This window comes from Fonsecaea erecta (assembly GCF_001651985.1).
Source record: "Fonsecaea erecta strain CBS 125763 chromosome Unknown Scaff7, whole genome shotgun sequence".
NCBI classification, from domain to species: domain Eukaryota; kingdom Fungi; phylum Ascomycota; class Eurotiomycetes; order Chaetothyriales; family Herpotrichiellaceae; genus Fonsecaea; species Fonsecaea erecta.
Window position 1 is genome coordinate 533,029 of NW_017387250.1, and position 17,589 is coordinate 550,617.

The 17,589-nt window shown below is 53.3% G+C and overlaps 7 protein-coding genes across 7 annotated transcripts; 2 read left to right on the forward strand and 5 right to left on the reverse strand.

Moving 5' to 3' along the window:
• Positions 1-549: 549 nt before the first annotated feature.
• Positions 550-3,256, reverse strand: AYL99_08047 (hypothetical protein; the record flags this gene model as incomplete). Its single annotated transcript, XM_018839555.1, has 9 exons — positions 550-1,077; positions 1,191-1,266; positions 1,357-1,451; positions 1,510-1,543; positions 1,593-1,726; positions 1,775-1,795; positions 1,847-1,889; positions 1,943-2,030; positions 2,092-3,256. 9 exons carry the CDS (start codon positions 3,254-3,256, stop codon positions 550-552), a joined length of 2,184 nt encoding a protein of 727 aa, XP_018690676.1.
• A 625-nt stretch (positions 3,257-3,881) lies between these two features.
• AYL99_08048 (hypothetical protein) lies at positions 3,882-4,592 on the forward strand (the record flags this gene model as incomplete). The annotated part of the gene is made up of 1 exon (XM_018839556.1): positions 3,882-4,592. The coding sequence occupies one exon, from the start codon at positions 3,882-3,884 to the stop codon at positions 4,590-4,592; it is 711 nt and encodes a 236-aa protein (XP_018690677.1).
• A 309-nt stretch (positions 4,593-4,901) lies between these two features.
• Positions 4,902-6,579, reverse strand: AYL99_08049 (hypothetical protein; the record flags this gene model as incomplete). Its single annotated transcript, XM_018839557.1, has 2 exons — positions 4,902-6,061; positions 6,114-6,579. The coding sequence occupies 2 exons, from the start codon at positions 6,577-6,579 to the stop codon at positions 4,902-4,904; spliced, it is 1,626 nt and encodes a 541-aa protein (XP_018690678.1).
• Positions 6,580-8,129: 1,550 nt separating this feature from the next.
• On the reverse strand, positions 8,130-8,540 carry AYL99_08050 (hypothetical protein; the record flags this gene model as incomplete). The annotated part of the gene is made up of 1 exon (XM_018839558.1): positions 8,130-8,540. The coding sequence occupies one exon, from the start codon at positions 8,538-8,540 to the stop codon at positions 8,130-8,132; it is 411 nt and encodes a 136-aa protein (XP_018690679.1).
• A 1,270-nt stretch (positions 8,541-9,810) lies between these two features.
• On the reverse strand, positions 9,811-12,642 carry AYL99_08051 (hypothetical protein; the record flags this gene model as incomplete). Its single annotated transcript, XM_018839559.1, has 3 exons — positions 9,811-10,812; positions 10,870-12,248; positions 12,606-12,642. 3 exons carry the CDS (start codon positions 12,640-12,642, stop codon positions 9,811-9,813), a joined length of 2,418 nt encoding a protein of 805 aa, XP_018690680.1.
• A 1,499-nt stretch (positions 12,643-14,141) lies between these two features.
• On the reverse strand, positions 14,142-16,381 carry AYL99_08052 (hypothetical protein; the record flags this gene model as incomplete). The annotated part of the gene is made up of 4 exons (XM_018839560.1): positions 14,142-14,263; positions 14,325-14,690; positions 14,761-14,800; positions 14,864-16,381. 4 exons carry the CDS (start codon positions 16,379-16,381, stop codon positions 14,142-14,144), a joined length of 2,046 nt encoding a protein of 681 aa, XP_018690681.1.
• Positions 16,382-16,965: 584 nt separating this feature from the next.
• On the forward strand, positions 16,966-17,550 carry AYL99_08053 (hypothetical protein; the record flags this gene model as incomplete). The annotated part of the gene is made up of 1 exon (XM_018839561.1): positions 16,966-17,550. The coding sequence occupies one exon, from the start codon at positions 16,966-16,968 to the stop codon at positions 17,548-17,550; it is 585 nt and encodes a 194-aa protein (XP_018690682.1).
• Between the last annotated feature and the right edge of the window lie 39 nt (positions 17,551-17,589).

The following is a 17,589-nucleotide window of genomic DNA, read 5'->3' on the forward strand; positions in this document are numbered from 1 at the left end:
GGCGCCATCTCCATTGTCGTATCCTGCATTCCAGAGGGCCCACGGTTTCGCCTTTTGCATCGGCAATGTACCCCATGAGCATATACCCCGGCATCGACAGCCGCTCAGGCTTTCTTTGAAATTTCGGGTTGAATTCGACTTTCTATCTAGCGCATTGGCAACATTAACACGATAGGTGGCCTGTGCAGGATGCGACTTAGCCCAGAGGGGCATTTGCAGAGCCAGGTCCATCCGGCTCCAATGAGATCATGATAACCCTGGGAAGGGCGACCCTGCCGGCACTTGACAGCGGCGTAAACTCTCAGTTGCCCACATTCCTTCGCAGGCCGACAGTGGAGTACTAGCTGCTTAGACTTTGAAGAAACAATGGTTCGCCATTCAGCGGCGAGCAATTCGGGAGACCGTTGCCTCGACCCGGGCTCCCCCATTCGCGGCAATGTCGCATCGACGCAGCTTGTGAGGCAGCTTGTCCCATGCAAGTTCTTTTTGATCGACGTGAAGGGCACTCCGCACAACTAGTGCACCGTTCTAGTGAGGTATGTCAGGAGGTCAGTCCTTCTGCTGACCAGCGACCATTGCGGCCAGCCCGTCGACCTGCTCGCTCAGTTTTTGAACCAGAGCGATCAATTGTGCGCTGTCAGCTGCACTCAAGGCAGATTTGGTGGTGGACGCAGCCACATCTGGCGTGATGGTCAGAGACGACTCGTTAAGCGCTCTCCGCGTCGATGGCGACTTGACAAAATCCCGGGCCCCCTCGAGACTGAGCCGGCCTGCACTTAGTGGACGGCTAGTGAAATGAGGGGCTCGAGAAACGGTGGGATGGGCACCAGAGATCAAGGTCCTAGAGTTCTCGTATGCCCAGATCAGCGCCACAAAGGGAACATGGGTGGCTTTGAGGACAAAGATGCGGATTCGACGAACTTCCTCCGAGGGTAGGATGAGGCGAAGTGGCCGCAGCACGATCAGTGGGAATAGGTTGAGTGGAGGCATGAAGTAGGTCAGCCGACGGGAAGTGCTGCTCTCGAGGACATAGATCGAATATTGAAAGAGATACTCCTCCCTTGCATGGGCCATGACCTTTCACAGTGACCAATTAGCGAACGGCGCTTCTTTAGTCCGATCCTTGTAGGCGCTTAAAAGGGTTGCAGGATGGCCGCGGCTGAGGACGAAACCACCGCCACTGAACTCACCTCTGTCAGGGAATTGGATACCAGAGACACCAATGATGTGATGAGGAGAATGTTGGTTAAACAGACGAAAATCAGCCTGCATAGATATGAAGTCAGCCTTGAGTTCCATCCAGTACGAAGGTTGCCTCTTTCATCCCAATCGGGACGTCTGCCATTGACACCTAACGATGACAGAGCTGTACCGAGGCTCGAGTCTGCTGGTGGTGCAATGGAAGTTGCGGCATGTGCATACATCAGAGTATATCCAAACAATGGCGAGATCTGAACCGGTCACGTCAGTCGAGAGACCCTTCAGTCAGTCCTGGAGACGATTGCATACCTTGACAGCCATGTCGAACCCGAGGTAGCTTGAGCTGTCGCACTGGTCAGTGGCGTTCCTGAAATGCAGAGTTATCACCATACCCAAAAAATACTTTAATCAACATCCATGACATTTCGTTGAGGCTCATCCGATCTCTCGCCAGCATCGTGAAAGTCGTCAAAAACCCAAGGTACAGCACCACAATAACGGGCAGAAATTTGCAAAAAGCTTTTGTCTGAGGGATCGTTAGTGTAGGCTCTGCTGCGACGGAGCAGAAACGTACCATCTCTTTCAATACTGGAATCTTCACAGCACGCTGTCAGTTTGCCTTCAACAACAGACTCGCATGACCTACCAGGCTTCCAAAGTATGGGTTCAGGCTCATAACCGAGAATATCCTGACCATGTGAGCATGTCTAGTATAGCAAATCTATTCTTCGTTGATGCTCACCTTGGTACAAGAAACAGTGCCACCATGGACAAGATATCAAATGCAACATCGATGATATAGTCGCTATCTCTGATGAGACCAATAATACCTGAGTGAACTGTTAGCTTCGCCAGCTCCATACATTGGGGACATCTCAGAGGGGAACACACGCGTAATAGCAAAAGCCGCACTGACGCCGATGATAGCAATATCCCACAAACTCCAAAAGTCCGTCTGATAAAACATGAGGCCTGCATCTTTGATCTCACCCAACTCGTCATAGGCAAAAGCGGCAATCCAGATATATAACACTGTTTCTGTTGGTGTAATGTGGCTTGGATCCCTCTCGACCAGGACAGCATAATAGAGTGCCAGAAATGCGAGGAAGAAGCTGATTTGAAATGCCTTTTGATACTTGGGCACCCTCAGACGGGTAAAAGGATCGGCCACACGCTTGTTGTACACTCGGGGCTTTTTGACGGCGTGCACGGAAAGACTCTCCCAAAAGATCACGTCGCCATTCCAGATATCCTCGACGATCTTCTGCACGGAATTCTGCGAGAGGAACTTCTTTGCGTCGGCGATGGCGGCAATCTCCAGGGCGTTCATACCAGCCATAGATTCATCTAGGTTGGCTCTTTGTGATGCAGCATCCTCGTCACCCGGGAATGTGCTTGATGTGCCAGCACCCGGCATGTGATCGAAGGAGCCACGTTTAGGCGGGCGCAGAATCGCACCATGTTCAGCAAACCGGGCATGCATGAGGGGTGAAGTTTCGTCTGCGTGATCCTCCTCACCATGTTGACGGCTACTCCTCGTGCCATTGGTGTTATCTGCAGAGCCCGAGGAGGATCGCCGCGTATTGTCATCCGGATCCTGGGGCAGTTCATAGAGAAGGTAGTCGATCAGTTCCTTCTCAGACAAGAACGTGAGGAACTGCCACGCCACAAGCTCACAGGCGAGGGCTCTCGACTCGTTCAACCCGCTATCTGCGTCCGCGTCGGCGTTGTGGAAGAGATACCTCGCAGCCAGCAATGCCGCCACGACTGCCGGGTGGTGACAGTCTTCGCTCAAATACGCAATGAGAGGTTTCAAGGGGTGTCCCGCGCTAGTGGTGCGAAGCTGTTCGTAGGTGTAGGCGGCGTCGATGGCTTTGGCAATGTACGAGGACAGTTTGAAGACGACGTCGGAAAAGCTCTCTCTCGAGTCGATGATGGGCACATCGTCCTTGTCCCACGGCTGGAATTTACTGGACCGGGGAGTTTGAGGTTCGATGCTCGCCATGGAGGCGTCCGTGTAGGTTTTGAGGTTGAAACGAAGTCCTCGAGGACGCATGGAGGTCGTTCTGGTCCTAGCTGGTGTGATTAACCTGCATCATGGGGGGGAAGAGGCCCAAAAATAAAGAAGGTTCGTGGGTTGTGTTATTGGGTTCCACGGTCGTCATAGGAGTTTCAGGTTCAAGGAGTAAAGTACCATTATTTGTCGGGTTTGATAGACACACAACGTGGCCGCATGCTCCTCCGCAGCAACTCTTGGGCGGATCAAACCCGCAGAACATGAAGCTTCCAATGACGTCATTTTCGCGTATCCAGCCCAGCACATACCAGACTCCCATGAATGAGCCATCCAGCACCCAGACCAGCCTCAGCAGCGCTCATGGCTCTCACCACGGGCGCATTGCACCAATACCGGTAAGCTGTCATGGTATTCGCCTCGTAAATGACACGCGGAAGTCCCTGGCTTCTGGTGAAACCGCTCTCACCCTCTAAGCCTCCTCCGAACGGAACGGAGATCAACGACCTCGTTACCGGAGAGTACGAGGTACAGCTTCTTCCACTCAATGGAGGCCAGCCTCAATATAACCAAGCTCTTTCCCATCCTTCTAGCTCTGTCGTTGTCCTTTCAAACCAAATCCCTATTCTGGCGCTGTCACGTCCGTTTATCTAAGTCCCTCAGGAAAATGCCTCTTCCCACTCCCTATGCCCCCAACACCATCCACACCGTCCCTGCCCGGGCATCCGTGGCCGTCCCTCTGTCTCCGTCGCAGAAATTGACCGTGACAAACACCCATGGCTCCCAAGTGATCGACTTCTGGGCGTTTGAAGTCCCTGGGGACGCTGCACCCAAGGAGCTGACGAACTACCTGTCCATGTCTCACACCAGGGCGGCGCTGCTGAGCCTGAGCCCCGTCGCGCCGTGCACGCTTTCGACGAACCGGCGCACGGGGATCCTGAAGTTCATCAGCGACAGCTCGGGCGGCATTCATGACACCCTGATCCCGGCGTGCGATATCCACCGGTACCACCAGCTGGGTGTGGCCCCAGATCAGTACCACGCCAACTGCTCGGACAACCTACGCATGGCCCTTGCTCGCGACACCCCCGGCTACACCCTCCCGGCGCCGTTCAACACGCCGACGTCGACCGTGCCGGACCCGCTCAATCTGTTCATGAACATCCCCGTGTCGCCTCTTCCGCAGCCGCTGCATGAGAGCAACCCGTCCGCCGGCGGGGCAGTGAGTTTCAAGCCGACCGTGTGTGAGAAGGGCGGGCACGTCGTGTTCGAAGCGCTGGTCGGCTGTATCGTTATCATGAGCGCGTGTCCGCAGGATTTGGTACCGGAGGTCAACGGCGGGGTCATACACGACTGTCACTTCGTGGTGGAAGGCTAGTTAGTTAGTTACAAGGGTCGGGAGCTCCACAATTCCTTGGAGCAGGTATGGGACATGCGGCAAAGGGAGAAAAGCGAGGTCGACGGGTTGTGGACGGTGACGCGTCGCAACAAGGACAGTGACAAACCGAAGCAATTCAGTCTGTAGAAGGGAAAAGGGGCGTGCCGGGCACAACAAAGAGTTCAGATCCTCTTGAATAGCCTCGTATTACTGCTACTGTACTGGGTAGATAAGTGGTTGAAATATTCTTGCATTCTCGGCTGAGTCAGAGAGACCTTTTTTATTCTTGCTTCAAAGCAACTTCATGTCTCATATCATATTGGGCCGCACTGCCTCCCATCTATCGAACAACGACAATGCTGCTCTCCGAGTCAAATTCGTCGAGTTGCTCGTCGCGTTGCTCAGCTGCAAATTCCCAATTTCGCACCAGTTGTTGATTGGCAGACAACTCAGATACTTGCACCACGAGCACGTGTCGCGGTACTTGTAAAAGTTGTTCAAGAGCACGACGAATGCCACCAGGACGCCGATCAGCGCTCCCAAACGAAACAGCCACCATGCCCACCATAAGGGCTTCCGTCCTTTGAAGAATCCAACCGGTTGTTTTGCAAAAGCGGCCACGTTAGCTGGCGTGGCCGTCGCCGCCGGTCCAGCTCTGGGAGCGATTGGCGAGGACGATGAATGAGTCAACATCGGGTCCTTGGGGTTGATGCTCACGTCCGCATCTGAGCCAACATTTCGGTAGGGGCTCGTGTTGAGGCTGGTAGACTCGTCGATGCGCTGGCGAAGGATATTGGGAGAATGGAGAAGGCAAATGCCCGCCGCAAGACCCATCAGGAAGCCTCCGATGTGAGAGAAGTTGTCGAGGCCGGGCAACAGTCCCAAAACGAAAGAGACGATGATGTCCACCATAATCCACATTAAGTCTTTGATAGGATGGCGTCGTTCATTCCATCCATAAATGAGGTCCAGAAGAACCAATGCGAGAATGCCGAAAAGACATCCCGATGCTCCCGTCGACGCAATCGCGGTGGCCGCAAAATTCCCACCCAAGACAAAACCAAAAATGCCTGAGCTGAAGTACACAATGGCAAATCGAATGCTTCCAATCGCTTTTTCCATTTCCCGGCCCATGGTGAGTTGCAAAAGCAAGTTGAATGCAATATGAACGAGTCCAGCATGCAAAAACATGGGGATGATGAATCGAAACCATTGATTCGGATGCTCGTCGCTGAAACCAGAAAATCCACACAAGGCCTTGAGATCGCAGTGGTTGCTAGCTGAGTTGGGATCAGATGTAGTGGTATTAGGACATGGCCAAGTAGGAGGATCGGGGCTGTCTTGCACTCCAGGAGTAGTCCGCATGCAGGGCACGAATCGAGCACCCATATTAATCTGCACATATGTCGAAGGGCCGATCATGGGATTAAATTGCGGTTTGATCATGATAGGGGATCCTGTGATGATAGCTGTGTATATCATTCAGCACACAGAGCAGAGATTCAGGTTGGCTGGACTCACAATTCTTAATTATCTCAACAACAAAAACCGTAACCTGTATCAAACTCAGGGTGTACACAACCCATGGTATCTTTCCCTTGAAGAAATTTGCAAAGGATCCCTCTATCTTCCTCTTCCCTTTTGAATCTGGCAGTAACTGCGGGGAATTCGAGTCGGGAGAAGGAGGATATTGTGTGGACTGATTTCGCCAGTCAGACGCATCTTGATTCGTATTAATTCTTGATTGGTGCTTCAGCGGTATCGAGTCCGAATGTACAGACTGTCTCGTAGGGTCGTGAGGTTCATAGAAATTAGACATAGGTCTGGCGCTGTACGTTTGAGAGAGACGTGAGTGATCGAGGCCGGAGGAGCTGTGTTCGGGATTATAAGCAAAGGCGATGTGTGAGAGTGGTCGTTCATTTTGCGGCCGGGCAGATTGTGACGATTGAGCCATAGAAGACTGCTGGTAGTAATCGTTGGCAGCCATGGTGGATGTCGAAAGGAGAGAGCAACAGAACTGAATTGCTGCACGTAGGAGACGGAACGAGTGCAAACGAGGGGTGAATATTCACTGTGTCAGAGACTTAACAGTGCAGTGATCGTAGGTGAAGCCCCGGGGGCGAGGACGAGTTTCCTGTTAGATCCAAACCACCATCATTCCTGATGAGCCCTAAATTGGTTGACGCAGGGAGCTCGAATCGGTAATGTCGATTGCTGGGACGGAAACTTGGGCCTTGAAAAGGATGAGCTGCGTATGATTAATCGGCAAACAGGGCGTGGGTTAGGTGTTCAAAGGAGTGTGGTGTTTTTCAAACAAAGTGGGAAGAAACAAACGACAAGGGAGTGAGTGAAGATCGCAGTTGAGGATTCTTTGGGATGTTGCAGTGCCTCAACCCACACACCGCATCTGCGCACAACAACGTGGCTCAGGTAAGGGTTTCGGGGGCAGACGAGTACGAGAAGCAATTGTTTAGGCGGAGGATGGTTTTAGGCATGGGGCGTGGGATTAGGCGTGTCTCAAAATTCAGGAACAAGCCTAGTCGTAGGAGCCCCTAGCCCGCACCAGCCCCAATGCAGACCGTCACGCGGCCATCCTGGCTTTGTGAGTGGCTGCTGGTCGACAGAAGTCCCTGTCCTGCAATCGGATCTACCCTTGTATGGTGGTTCCCTTCAAAAATAGACTCGTACCCCCTGCTTCGCCTTACGCTTTGAGGGCAGCGACGTGTCAGCCCTCGAAGTTTCGAATCTGCGCCCACCTGAACCCTTTCGAACGCGCAACCTCACCCAAAACTTGCACGTGATGGGCCGATGGGTTTACTGGAATGGTAGTGTACGTGAAGATTTGGCTGGGACATTAAATTACTCTATTGTGATCTGTGTGTAACAATAACTCTTTTCTTGTTCGTGGGGCTCATGATTCCTGCAAGAGGCTGAACGCGAGGCAATTTTCCAAAACAAAAAGAGAATCGACATTCCAAGTCCAGAAGACATGGCGACTCTCAGACAACTATATAACAAGAACGGCTGATTGCCAACAGCGTTCAGTACTTCCTCTCTTAATTTCCCTGCTGACCAGGTACCCTGCTCTTCCACTCAGATACGAGTCGAACACGTCCGCTTACTTCACTTGGCTCTTCTTAGCCGTCGACGAACCCAAAAAATGCCGGTATTCGTGAACTAGAGTTGAGAAGGTTCCAAAGTGGTATGTAGCGAGCGCGTTGTAGTCTGCTGTAGCCTAACGTGAAGAATATTCCTCAATCAAGCACTTAATGATATAAGAAGCACCTCGAAGCGTGGCTTTTTGACCCATGCAAGCCGGAAGGGGATCTTCCGCGTTGATCCCCATTGAGATCGGCCAATTTTCTCAAGGATCGTCACTGGTCGAAGAATGAGTGTATCTGGTGGTGGACGTGACTCGAGTTGTCAATCGCCGTAGTCCTCCGGATAGTATAGTCATCGTGCGACGATGTTCGCTCTCTTATGCCACAAAGCCAGCGTCCGTATGGGAGACAATTGACGTTGCCGGATCAGCCGTTGTCATGAGCACAGTTGTGGAGCACTGGAGAAGGATCCAGTCACGTAGTATATCAGCCGGCACAGAGCGTTGACAACAAATGGCTGGAAGCCCCAGAAGAGCGCGTAGAGCAGGGCGGTGAGAGCGACAAGGACGACCGAGTTGAAGACGAGTTTCTCGCCCGGGGTCATAACATAAAGCCCGAAGGTGACTTCATACTGGTAGTATCGCAATCGCAGGTAATTCGATAACTTCGATGGCAGAGAGACAAACGGTAGGCGGAGGGAGTGGTGCGAGGAGGAGGAGCTGGAGGTGGCTAGGAGCTGGATGGCAGCCATGGCCATGGGGGAGGAGAAGTAGTTGGCCGAATTGGGAGGAGCCGAGTCGATGAAGAGAGGGAAGGGCTCGAGAGAATGGTGGAAGTCGGAGGTCATGGTGCGAGAATGCGAGAATAAGAGGAAGCCCGAGGGAAAGTGGGAGGCAGGTAGGTCGGGGGCAATGGATGCGATGGTGGCTTTGTACGGAGCAGCTCGCGTGTCGCAGGGCTTTTGAATCGCAGTTTTCGGGCGTGGTGGGTGGGTAAGAGGATTGCCCGATCAGGAAGTGATAGAGGCGAAGACCAGGAGTTTTGATTTGCTGCTGCAGCACTTGGAATTATGGGACAAGAAGGCTATTGATTAGATTGATGCGCAGACCCCAGGATTGTAGTCAGGAAGGTGGATTGTGGTGATTTTAACGAGGCTGGAAAGGGAGAAGTTGATCAATTGGGGGTGGATGCGCGGAACGGCGAGTGGATGGAGTTTGCTGACGGATCGAAGTCTACAGGTACCGAGGACGTATTCTGTACGAGGTACCGGTCCAGAGAGCACAGTGCGTGTACAGGGCTGTGAAGCCACCAAAAGAAGTCCAGAGGGCATCTGAGAAGGAGTTATAGGTGATGCTCTCCTCGCGTCTTTATGGGGGTTAATCGGTTGATCACGATACCACCCCCTTGGGACCTCCCCAATGCTCATGCGCCAAAAAGAATACGAGGGAAAAAAGATGGGCAAAAACGGGGCAAACAGGGCAAATAGGCAAAGGCCCGGCATCACTCGGGTTTGCGGGAGACGCTGGATGAGCAGCAATTGGCTGAGCCCATGACCAAGCGACCAAGCGACCCTGTACCCAATACATTCATCCGGAAAATGCGGCTCAAGGTTAGTCTTGCGCCGTCTCGCTGTTCTGCCCACACTGCCCACACTACCGGTTTGGTACTCCCATATGTACGATGATGTGATATTTCTCTCGTCCCTCGGGTGTCGTCTGCCCTCAGATGATGTCGACGCTCCAGTGCAAACTTACTACGCACTCAGCAAGCAGTTTGGCCCCCGTCAAGGTCATTCGACCAAAAGTTCCCTTCGTCATGGACCACTTTCCGAGAACGTTTTGGTCCTTCCGCTCCATCCGGGCTTGCCGGCGAGCGGCGCCTCATCTCTCACGGCCCTCGAGCCTGGTGAGCTTCGTTCTCTAACCAATACCTGGTTAGGCCACAATTCCAGAAGATACAGTACGAGAGCAAAACTCCCCGGAAACTCGTCGGATTATTCCAAGGTATTATTTGATGCATGTTATGGCCTCTATAGTCGTTTCGTCATGGATTTCGAACCATTATCCTAAAACCCGCTCAAGGCCCACCCCGTGAAATCTTTTTCTTCCACATGTTGTTCATGCACCCAGTGGAGGCAGATTCAGATCGAACTCTTCTCGATCATGGGCAACTCTGCCCACGATGCAATACATCTCGTTCGACGCAATCAACCCGGGCGTACGATCCGGACGCCGGTGCGTCTCTAGATGTGCTAGGAACGCCTGTAGTCCCGTGAATGTGGGTGTCATGTTGACTGTTGTCGCTTTCTTCTCGCCGAAGACGCCCAACCGCGCCAATTGCGACGGAACTCCGTCCTCTATCCAGCCTTTAGCCGCCCCTTCCACACAACAGAAAAAACAAGCAAACACGTCGCCGTTGTTCATGACATCGCCCGTCATCAACTTCTTGGACACATGGCATTTGGCCAGGAGATTCCACCGATATTTGATGCCCCCTTCAGAATATCGTACTCGGGTGTCGAACGTCTTCTCAGTTTTGACCGAACCACGGCCGCCGCTCGGCAGCGCTTTGGACACTGAAGCCGGGCCCTCGAAGTTGCATTTGGTGCACCGCCAGAAATACTCTTGACCTTTGGGGCCCCTCCGATGCTCAAGCGAGAACCCCTTTTTGCGAGCCCCAAGTTGTTGCCGTACAGCCCCCTTGCAGAATCCCGCCAGATTCGACTCACTTGGTAAGTTGAGCTGCGATCGCGCTATCTGCAATTGAGGCGAAGCTGCACGAGCCGATGGGAGCCGCATCGTAGATTCGAGCGATGCATTCTCGGACTCGGATTTCACAGTAATGCTGTCCGATGTGCTATCCGTGAACTGCCCCGTTGGCGAAATTGGACTATTAAGTGTGGTCATCTGCTGATTGTCGGCGAGATCGAGCGCTTTCGGCTTCACATAGCGAGGCAGGCTGTTAAATTGCATCTCTAGTGATGAAGATACAGGTTTGTGTATCGCATTGGCAATACCCGGTGGCAATCCCTTGCGTATCGCGAAAGATGCCATTCTTGATCCATTCGAGCCGGTAGACCGAATCGACAGTGGTCGTGGAATTGGAGGAACGGGCGGAACCTAGACAGAGAACACAATTAGGTCTCGGGGCCGCTGATCTATTAGACATCGACTTACCCTTTGTTGGAAATGAGGATCGACAACTGCGGGCACAGTTTCAGCCCCGGCGTTGCTGGTCTGGGGCCTCGAGATAGGCGAGTCGGCGGTTGAAGGGCCTTGTTGCATCTGCTGAGATTGGTATCCATGCCACATCGATTGCTGCACCTGCTGTTGTAAGTGGGGAGGCAGTTGTTGCAAAAAGCTTTGGTAGTGTTGTTCTGGCGTTGGAGCTGCTGGGGGACGGCTCCGAGAGTCCAACGTGGTAACGTATTCCAGTGTGCTGTAATCGGGGTTCAGAGGAACTGCCTGTCGTTGATTCGGTGACATATTCGTGGAGGTATTCTCCTCCGCCGCTTTTTGTTCTTGTGTTTGACGTGCCTCAAGGGCTTGGCTATGGTCAAGCTCGTGGACTTGGGCAGGGAGGTTCGCCACAGAGATCGGGTTGTCCCCTGCTATTCGAGGACTGCGTTCCAGGGAAGGGTTCTGTGGCACATGGTCATACTGGCCTAGTACTGGTGACTGGTAGAAGCTGGACTCTTTTGGAAACCTTTGCCCCTTGTCATCACTCGTGTAGACTGGCCTCGTCAAGTTTGGTCTGTACGGTGGCGGATCTGCATTTGTTGTCGGCGCCCTGTCCTCCTGTTGCTGCAACACACCAAAACCATTGGATATAGTCTCAACAACCCTATGGCTGGTCTGCCTCTGCATAGGAAATGGGAGGGCCGGCACATTGTCTTCACCTGGCGTACGGCTCTTGGGCGGCTCGCTCATGTAAGACATTGTTGAATTCATGGAAGTCCTCCGTTGCGGTGCCAACCCATCGGACGGTTTGCGATCGTGCCCCACGGTTGTCCTTGAGCTGTATGTGGTATAGGATGTGGCCGATTGATTGTCAGATGGTCTTCCCCCGAACGAGGAATGCGTACTGCGGCTGCTTGAATAAGCTAGAGACCCAGGCAGCTGGACTTTGTCCGAGTCATCGACATATGGACGGGATATTTGTTTCATTGCCGCCGTGGCTGTCGACATACGTTGGTAAAGCTGGCCTAGACACACAGTTGCATTGACCCGACAATCGTCTGATGTTTCCTTCAGCATGTAGAGGTCGAGTGTCGCTTCGTCCATAAAGACTTCCCGCAGATGCGAGATCACAGCTTGCTGCAGGTTGATGAGGATGTCTTTCATCTGTTCTCGGGCAACAGCGTCCCCTCGGGCGTAGGTTTCGCCGAAGCGACGAACGTCGTGGTCGTACAGGCTCTGCACCGCGGAGCATCCTAGTGACAGAGAGTCCTCGAAATCCTTCGTCAATTGCTCTGGCAGGATGAACTCCTCCGAGGTATTTTGCTTATTTTTGAGCCGCTGTATCAACTTTGAAGCATCGCGATAGGCTCCAATGACTGTATGGGAGGCGAGTCAGTGAGTGATTTCGAACATAACGGCTTTGATTGAACGCAGCAATTCGGTCTTCGGACATGTCATTGATACAGTGCCCCATTCCAGGTCGTAGAGGAGGACCAGGCACTCGACGGTGTCGCACAAGCTGGTCTCAGAATAGCATCAACGGTGTAGCATAGTCGAAGGAGCAACAATGATGAGGCTCCACACGTGTCTTGTCACAGCATCCCGGAACATTGACCGGTTTAGGCAAGACCTCCGTCATATAAAAGCATTGTGAAAGCGTTGCGAAACATTCTCTCCGAAGCAGCAAAGGCATGAACAGGTACAGGAGGGGTAAGGTAAGGGGATATGCTCACCGGCCTGAACACATGCCTCGACCGACATAACGTCCATGGCTGTGGGCTCAATGCTCAGCCGCAATGCCGGATTATCGGTGGTAAACGTTGGAGAGAGGAAATGGTGATCCTGTGTCAACTCATCGATGCGGCTTCGGGGGTCTTCGACATAGAATAATACAGCAGGGAGAGGGAAAAATGAAACCCATGCGAGGACGAAAATACCAGTAGGAAGAAAAGTTGCAAGTCTGGGAGATGACTCGCTTCTTGAAGGCTGAGGCTGAGTCCAGGCTATTGGCAGGTAGAGGATGCTCGACGAGTCCGAAAGTCCCAAAAGGCATATCGCACCCCTGTGGCCTGGCACCCTACTAGCCGGCTGCCTGCAGCGATAATGGCTCGTATTGACTTGTGCACGTTTCGCCCAAACCGATGCAAGCGAGCCCCGTGTTGGCTGGGTCTCACGGCTGTTCGCGTGGTGGGTGGTGGGCTGTACCACGCACAAAAGTTCTTAATTCAGGGAACGACAGCCAGACAGAAAAAAGGTCGACAGGCATCAGGGCGGGCCAGAACGCGATAAGGGTCAAGGGCATCGACACGAGTCGAATGGATCTTATTGATGCGCCATTTGACCGCCCGAGAAATGGGTTCGTTGTTCATCCCCGGGGATGCATTCGCTGCCGCAGACTGTGGAGAGCGGACCGCGGACAGCGGACGAGGCTTGCAGGACGAGGAACAGGAACCCATGGACCATGGGCCATGGAGATGGAGGGATGGAGAGGATGGATTGTACCAGGGCTAAAGATGGCGTCTTTCGTTCGCACGCAGGGCGTCAACACGGTCATTCTATCTATCTGGCCACGTTAGCTGGCAGTCCCATTGGCTTGAAGATTTCTTGGTTGATCTTGGCCTGCAGCTTGTAAAAGTCTTGGGACTGGCAGGCAATGGCGCGACGTGGCTTTGGGAGGGCTCACGAGCTGATCGAGCTGAAAGGTATGTGAGAAGAGTCTAGTGGCAGAAGAGGCGTCGAGGGCGTTGGAGACAATAATGGAGAGTTGTGTCTAGACTTGCGCCTCCATCTGCCCCCTTTGACAACTTCCATCCTCCTCCTCAACCTCATCAGCCCACGGCTCCCTGTGGTGCCTGCGCCAGTCCGGGAAATTGCCCATTTCGCCAGTAATTCTCCGTGCGATCTTTCAGTCCACGTGCGGAAAATCCAGATCCTGGTCAAGCAGTGTGCCCCGTCGACAAATCCTGGGACAACGACCAGATCAAGCATCACTACTGTGACACCGCTCAATGAATTCCGGCGACCCCGAGCAACAAGCAACCCTCTAGCACGACTATACTGCAAGCCTCCCCAACTCTATAAATCCTTTTTTAGTCAAATATGTCGTCGTCGCGAATCGGCACGAGTGGGAACATAACAAGCGAGAAGGAAAAAGCAGGGGAAATTCGGCAACACGGCGCGATGGATTCGTTGGGGCACGTTCAGCCCCCGGTTCTATTGGGTAGTGGCATAAAGACAACCCCAGATCCATGCACACACTTTCCGCTGCTTCACAATCGAGCCTTGCCGGAGAGGAGGAGCTGAATAGCCTCATTGGTCAGGGGTTTGTACCCTGACCCTTCTTTCTCTATCCAAAACATCCGGTCCTTGTTCCCCTCGGGAATCAAAAAGCCTATCAAGCAACAATGAGCATTACGGCCGTGACGAGGGTTCAGTCAAAGAGCGCAACTCACCATCTTTGCGAAGACCGGTCTTCAACTTCTTCATAATCGTCGAAACCCGCTCGCTGCCGCTGTCACCGCTCAAGCCGCCCGAGTCTTGTGGCGCGCCATCGTTGATCAGGATTCTGACGAAACGTGGCACCGCATATGCCGGCAGGGCGCTTTCTGATGTGCGCAGCCAGTGTTCCAATTGCGACATGACTTCCTCCTCCGAGGACACTCCCTGCAAGGTGATTGCTGCACATCCCAACTGCCCATCATACCCATAAGTGTTCATGGGGATGGCATAGACGTTGACGGAAGCAATCTGAGGATGTCTGCTGAGCCATGCCTCAACTTCGGTGGTGGAAATATTATGACCCTTGGCACGGTAGGTATCTGCCAGTCACCCGTCAGCAAATTGAGCATTGTGGCGCCTGACGAAGTGGTCTCATTGACACTAACGTACCTCCAAGTCGATCACGAAACTGGATGAATCCATCTTTATCCTGAAGGTGACGGTCGTCTCAGCATGCTCACTCTTCAAGTAGCTGAGTAGAGCTTGAACTTACCATCTCCAATGCGTCCCCAATCCGAACGTATTCGTCCCCTTTCTCAAAGACATCTCTGAGCACCTTTTTCTGGGTGGCGTCTGGGCCCCCCTGTCCAACATAGTCGTGCCGTCGTTGGATGGGAGGAATGATCTTGCTTATCGCCTCGCCGACCTCATCATAGTCTGCCTTGATGCAAAATCCTGTCTTGGGGTTTCTGATCACTTCCCCAGTCTCGAAATCAGCCTTGATGATTTGAAACGCGACCTGGCCAACCCATTTGTTCCGCATTAAGGGACCCCAGCGGGCTACCTTGCCCACGCCGAGATCGTTTTTATTCGAGTTGAGCAGTGAGATTGTTGCTTCGCTGGCCGAGTAGTACTCTACAATCCACGGAATGCCAAACCTTTCTCTTACTCCTCGCCATACAGAGGGAGCCAAGCCGAGACCATAGGCCAAATCAACCCCGTGATCTTTTTCGTTTGGAAATCGGGGATCGGGGGGAGACTGGACCAGATAGCGGAACATCTCGCCGATGTAGAGGATGGCGTTGGCCTGTGAACGTCGGATATCGGCCCAGAACTCCCGACGTGAAAAGCGCCGCGCAAGAATCACAGTCCCGGAGGCCGCCAATGCGCCAGGCAGGGCAGCGAAGGATGCGGTCCCGTGAAACATAGGCAGGCATATATACCATCTTCTGTTGCTTCCTTGCATGTGTGGCCATCTGTGTGGGTGTCCGGTCAGGCGGTTGTATCCGAGCGGCCAGATCAGAGCTTTGGGCATCCCAGTTGTTCCGGATGTGAAGAGATATTGCGCCGCGTCCGTGGGACCGACTTTGGGTCTCTTGTGTTTGGGATAATCGCCCATTTCCGGCGTTACAGGAGGCAGCTCGTCGTGCCTCAGCAGTACATTCTCTTGAAGGTCGACTTGGATCGGAGGGTACGAGCTATAATCGTACAGGAATATCCTCGGAAGCGGTGATGACGGCTGGGTCGGAGAGCCTGGGGGGCCCTCGTCGAGCACCAGCGCTTTGGCCAGGACATCATACAGCTCGTAAGTTGTGATGCAGAACTCGGCTTCGCTGACCTTGAGACAATGCTTGATGTGGGACCCCGTAATGGAGGTGTTCACAGGCGCGGCAATAGCACCGAGCTTGTAGAGCGCCCACCAAGCAAACACGAATTCGGGCGAGTTGTTGACAAACATTCCCACCACGGTCCGGTTCTTGATACCGAGCCTCTCAAACGTTTCGGCCAGTCGACCAATCTCTTCACGAAGCTGGCGATACGTCCAAGTTCGGCCCTCGAAAACGAATGCCTCCTTGTCCGTGTGGTGATTTTCAGCATACGTCGAATGGATGATGTGGTAGAAAGACCAGTCATCTTCTCCGTAGTCCCTGAACAGCCCCTCGACGTACTTCTGTAGATCCCTGCCCCCTCGCATCTGGGCGAGGTCGCTGCGAATCGAATACTTGCCGTCGAGATACATGCTGATTCCTGTAGCAGCCGCCGCAGCGGCTCCAGCAGCTAGCAGTGCCATTGTTTGTTGTGTGGCCGTGATGAAGCCTCCAGAGGGTACCACGGAGAGGCGTTCCAGTCGCAGGGAGACAAGGGGAAAGGGCCCCTACAACCAAAAATGCATTTCCAGGATGACCATTTTGAGACGAGCCTCGGATATACTGGATACACGGAGACGAGGAATCGAGACAATAGCCGGATTAGTGCGGATTGGGCACCGCCGTCTCCATCATGATAGCACCCGCTCCGTCCACTCACCGTCGTGCTCCCCTTCTCCCCCTACATGCCTAGGTTTGCTAGAGTCCCTTGGTCCCTCCAGCCTGATCGGTTTTTGGGCGACGTGGAGAAAACATGCGGGGAGAACAAATTGCAAGCTGGGGAAGACGAGGAAAATCTCTGCGTCTGACCGGCTCAATACTTTTCCCTACTATTTCTGCTGAGGAGGCTACGGCGACACGTTGACTCGTATCGCGTAATCCCTCCTATAACGCGCTTCCGTGGACTTTTGGTGTGTGTGGGAATCTCATGTGTACATAATGAACTTCTTTCCGCCATTGTTATGATTATTATTACCCAGACACTCTCCGCGATCATCACGTTCGAACCATGGACGAAAGCACGCTCTACAACGACTCGAAGCACAACCTGCTGAATTTCACGGGCCCATCCTCGGCCGGCGTGTCGCCGTTGGAACAGGAGGTCCTGGACGAATATGAGAGGTTGTCGAGGAACATGAAGGAGGTGAGTTTCTCCCATCACGTCTTCCAACCTGTGTTTTTCTTTCTGCAAGCCCCCTGCCCCTTTAGATGCCTTGAGCGGGAAGAGCAGAAACGGGGAGGACGAAAATACCTTCCCAGACGGATGGGATGGCGAGAAGAGGAGACCAACAAGAAAGAAAGACACTTCGCGAAGGTGGATACAGGTGTCCTTCCGTCGTCAATACCAGAGAGATTATCTGACCACGCATATGTCTCTGAGCAGCTCTCATCCACACTCACCGACCTCTCCAGCGGCCCCATCACGCTCGAAATCGCAGAGGGTCTTCGGCTGCTCGAACGGAAAGTCGCGAGCGTGTACACGCTGATGAAGGCTAGTGTGTATAGCATCGTGCTGCAGCAGGGACAGCTCGAGGGGATGGACGAAGGCGTAGGAGAAAGAATGGACGACGGAGGAGGAGAGGCTGGCGAATAGGGGTCTCTCTTCCAGGATTCTGGGTGTGTGCGAGTCTAT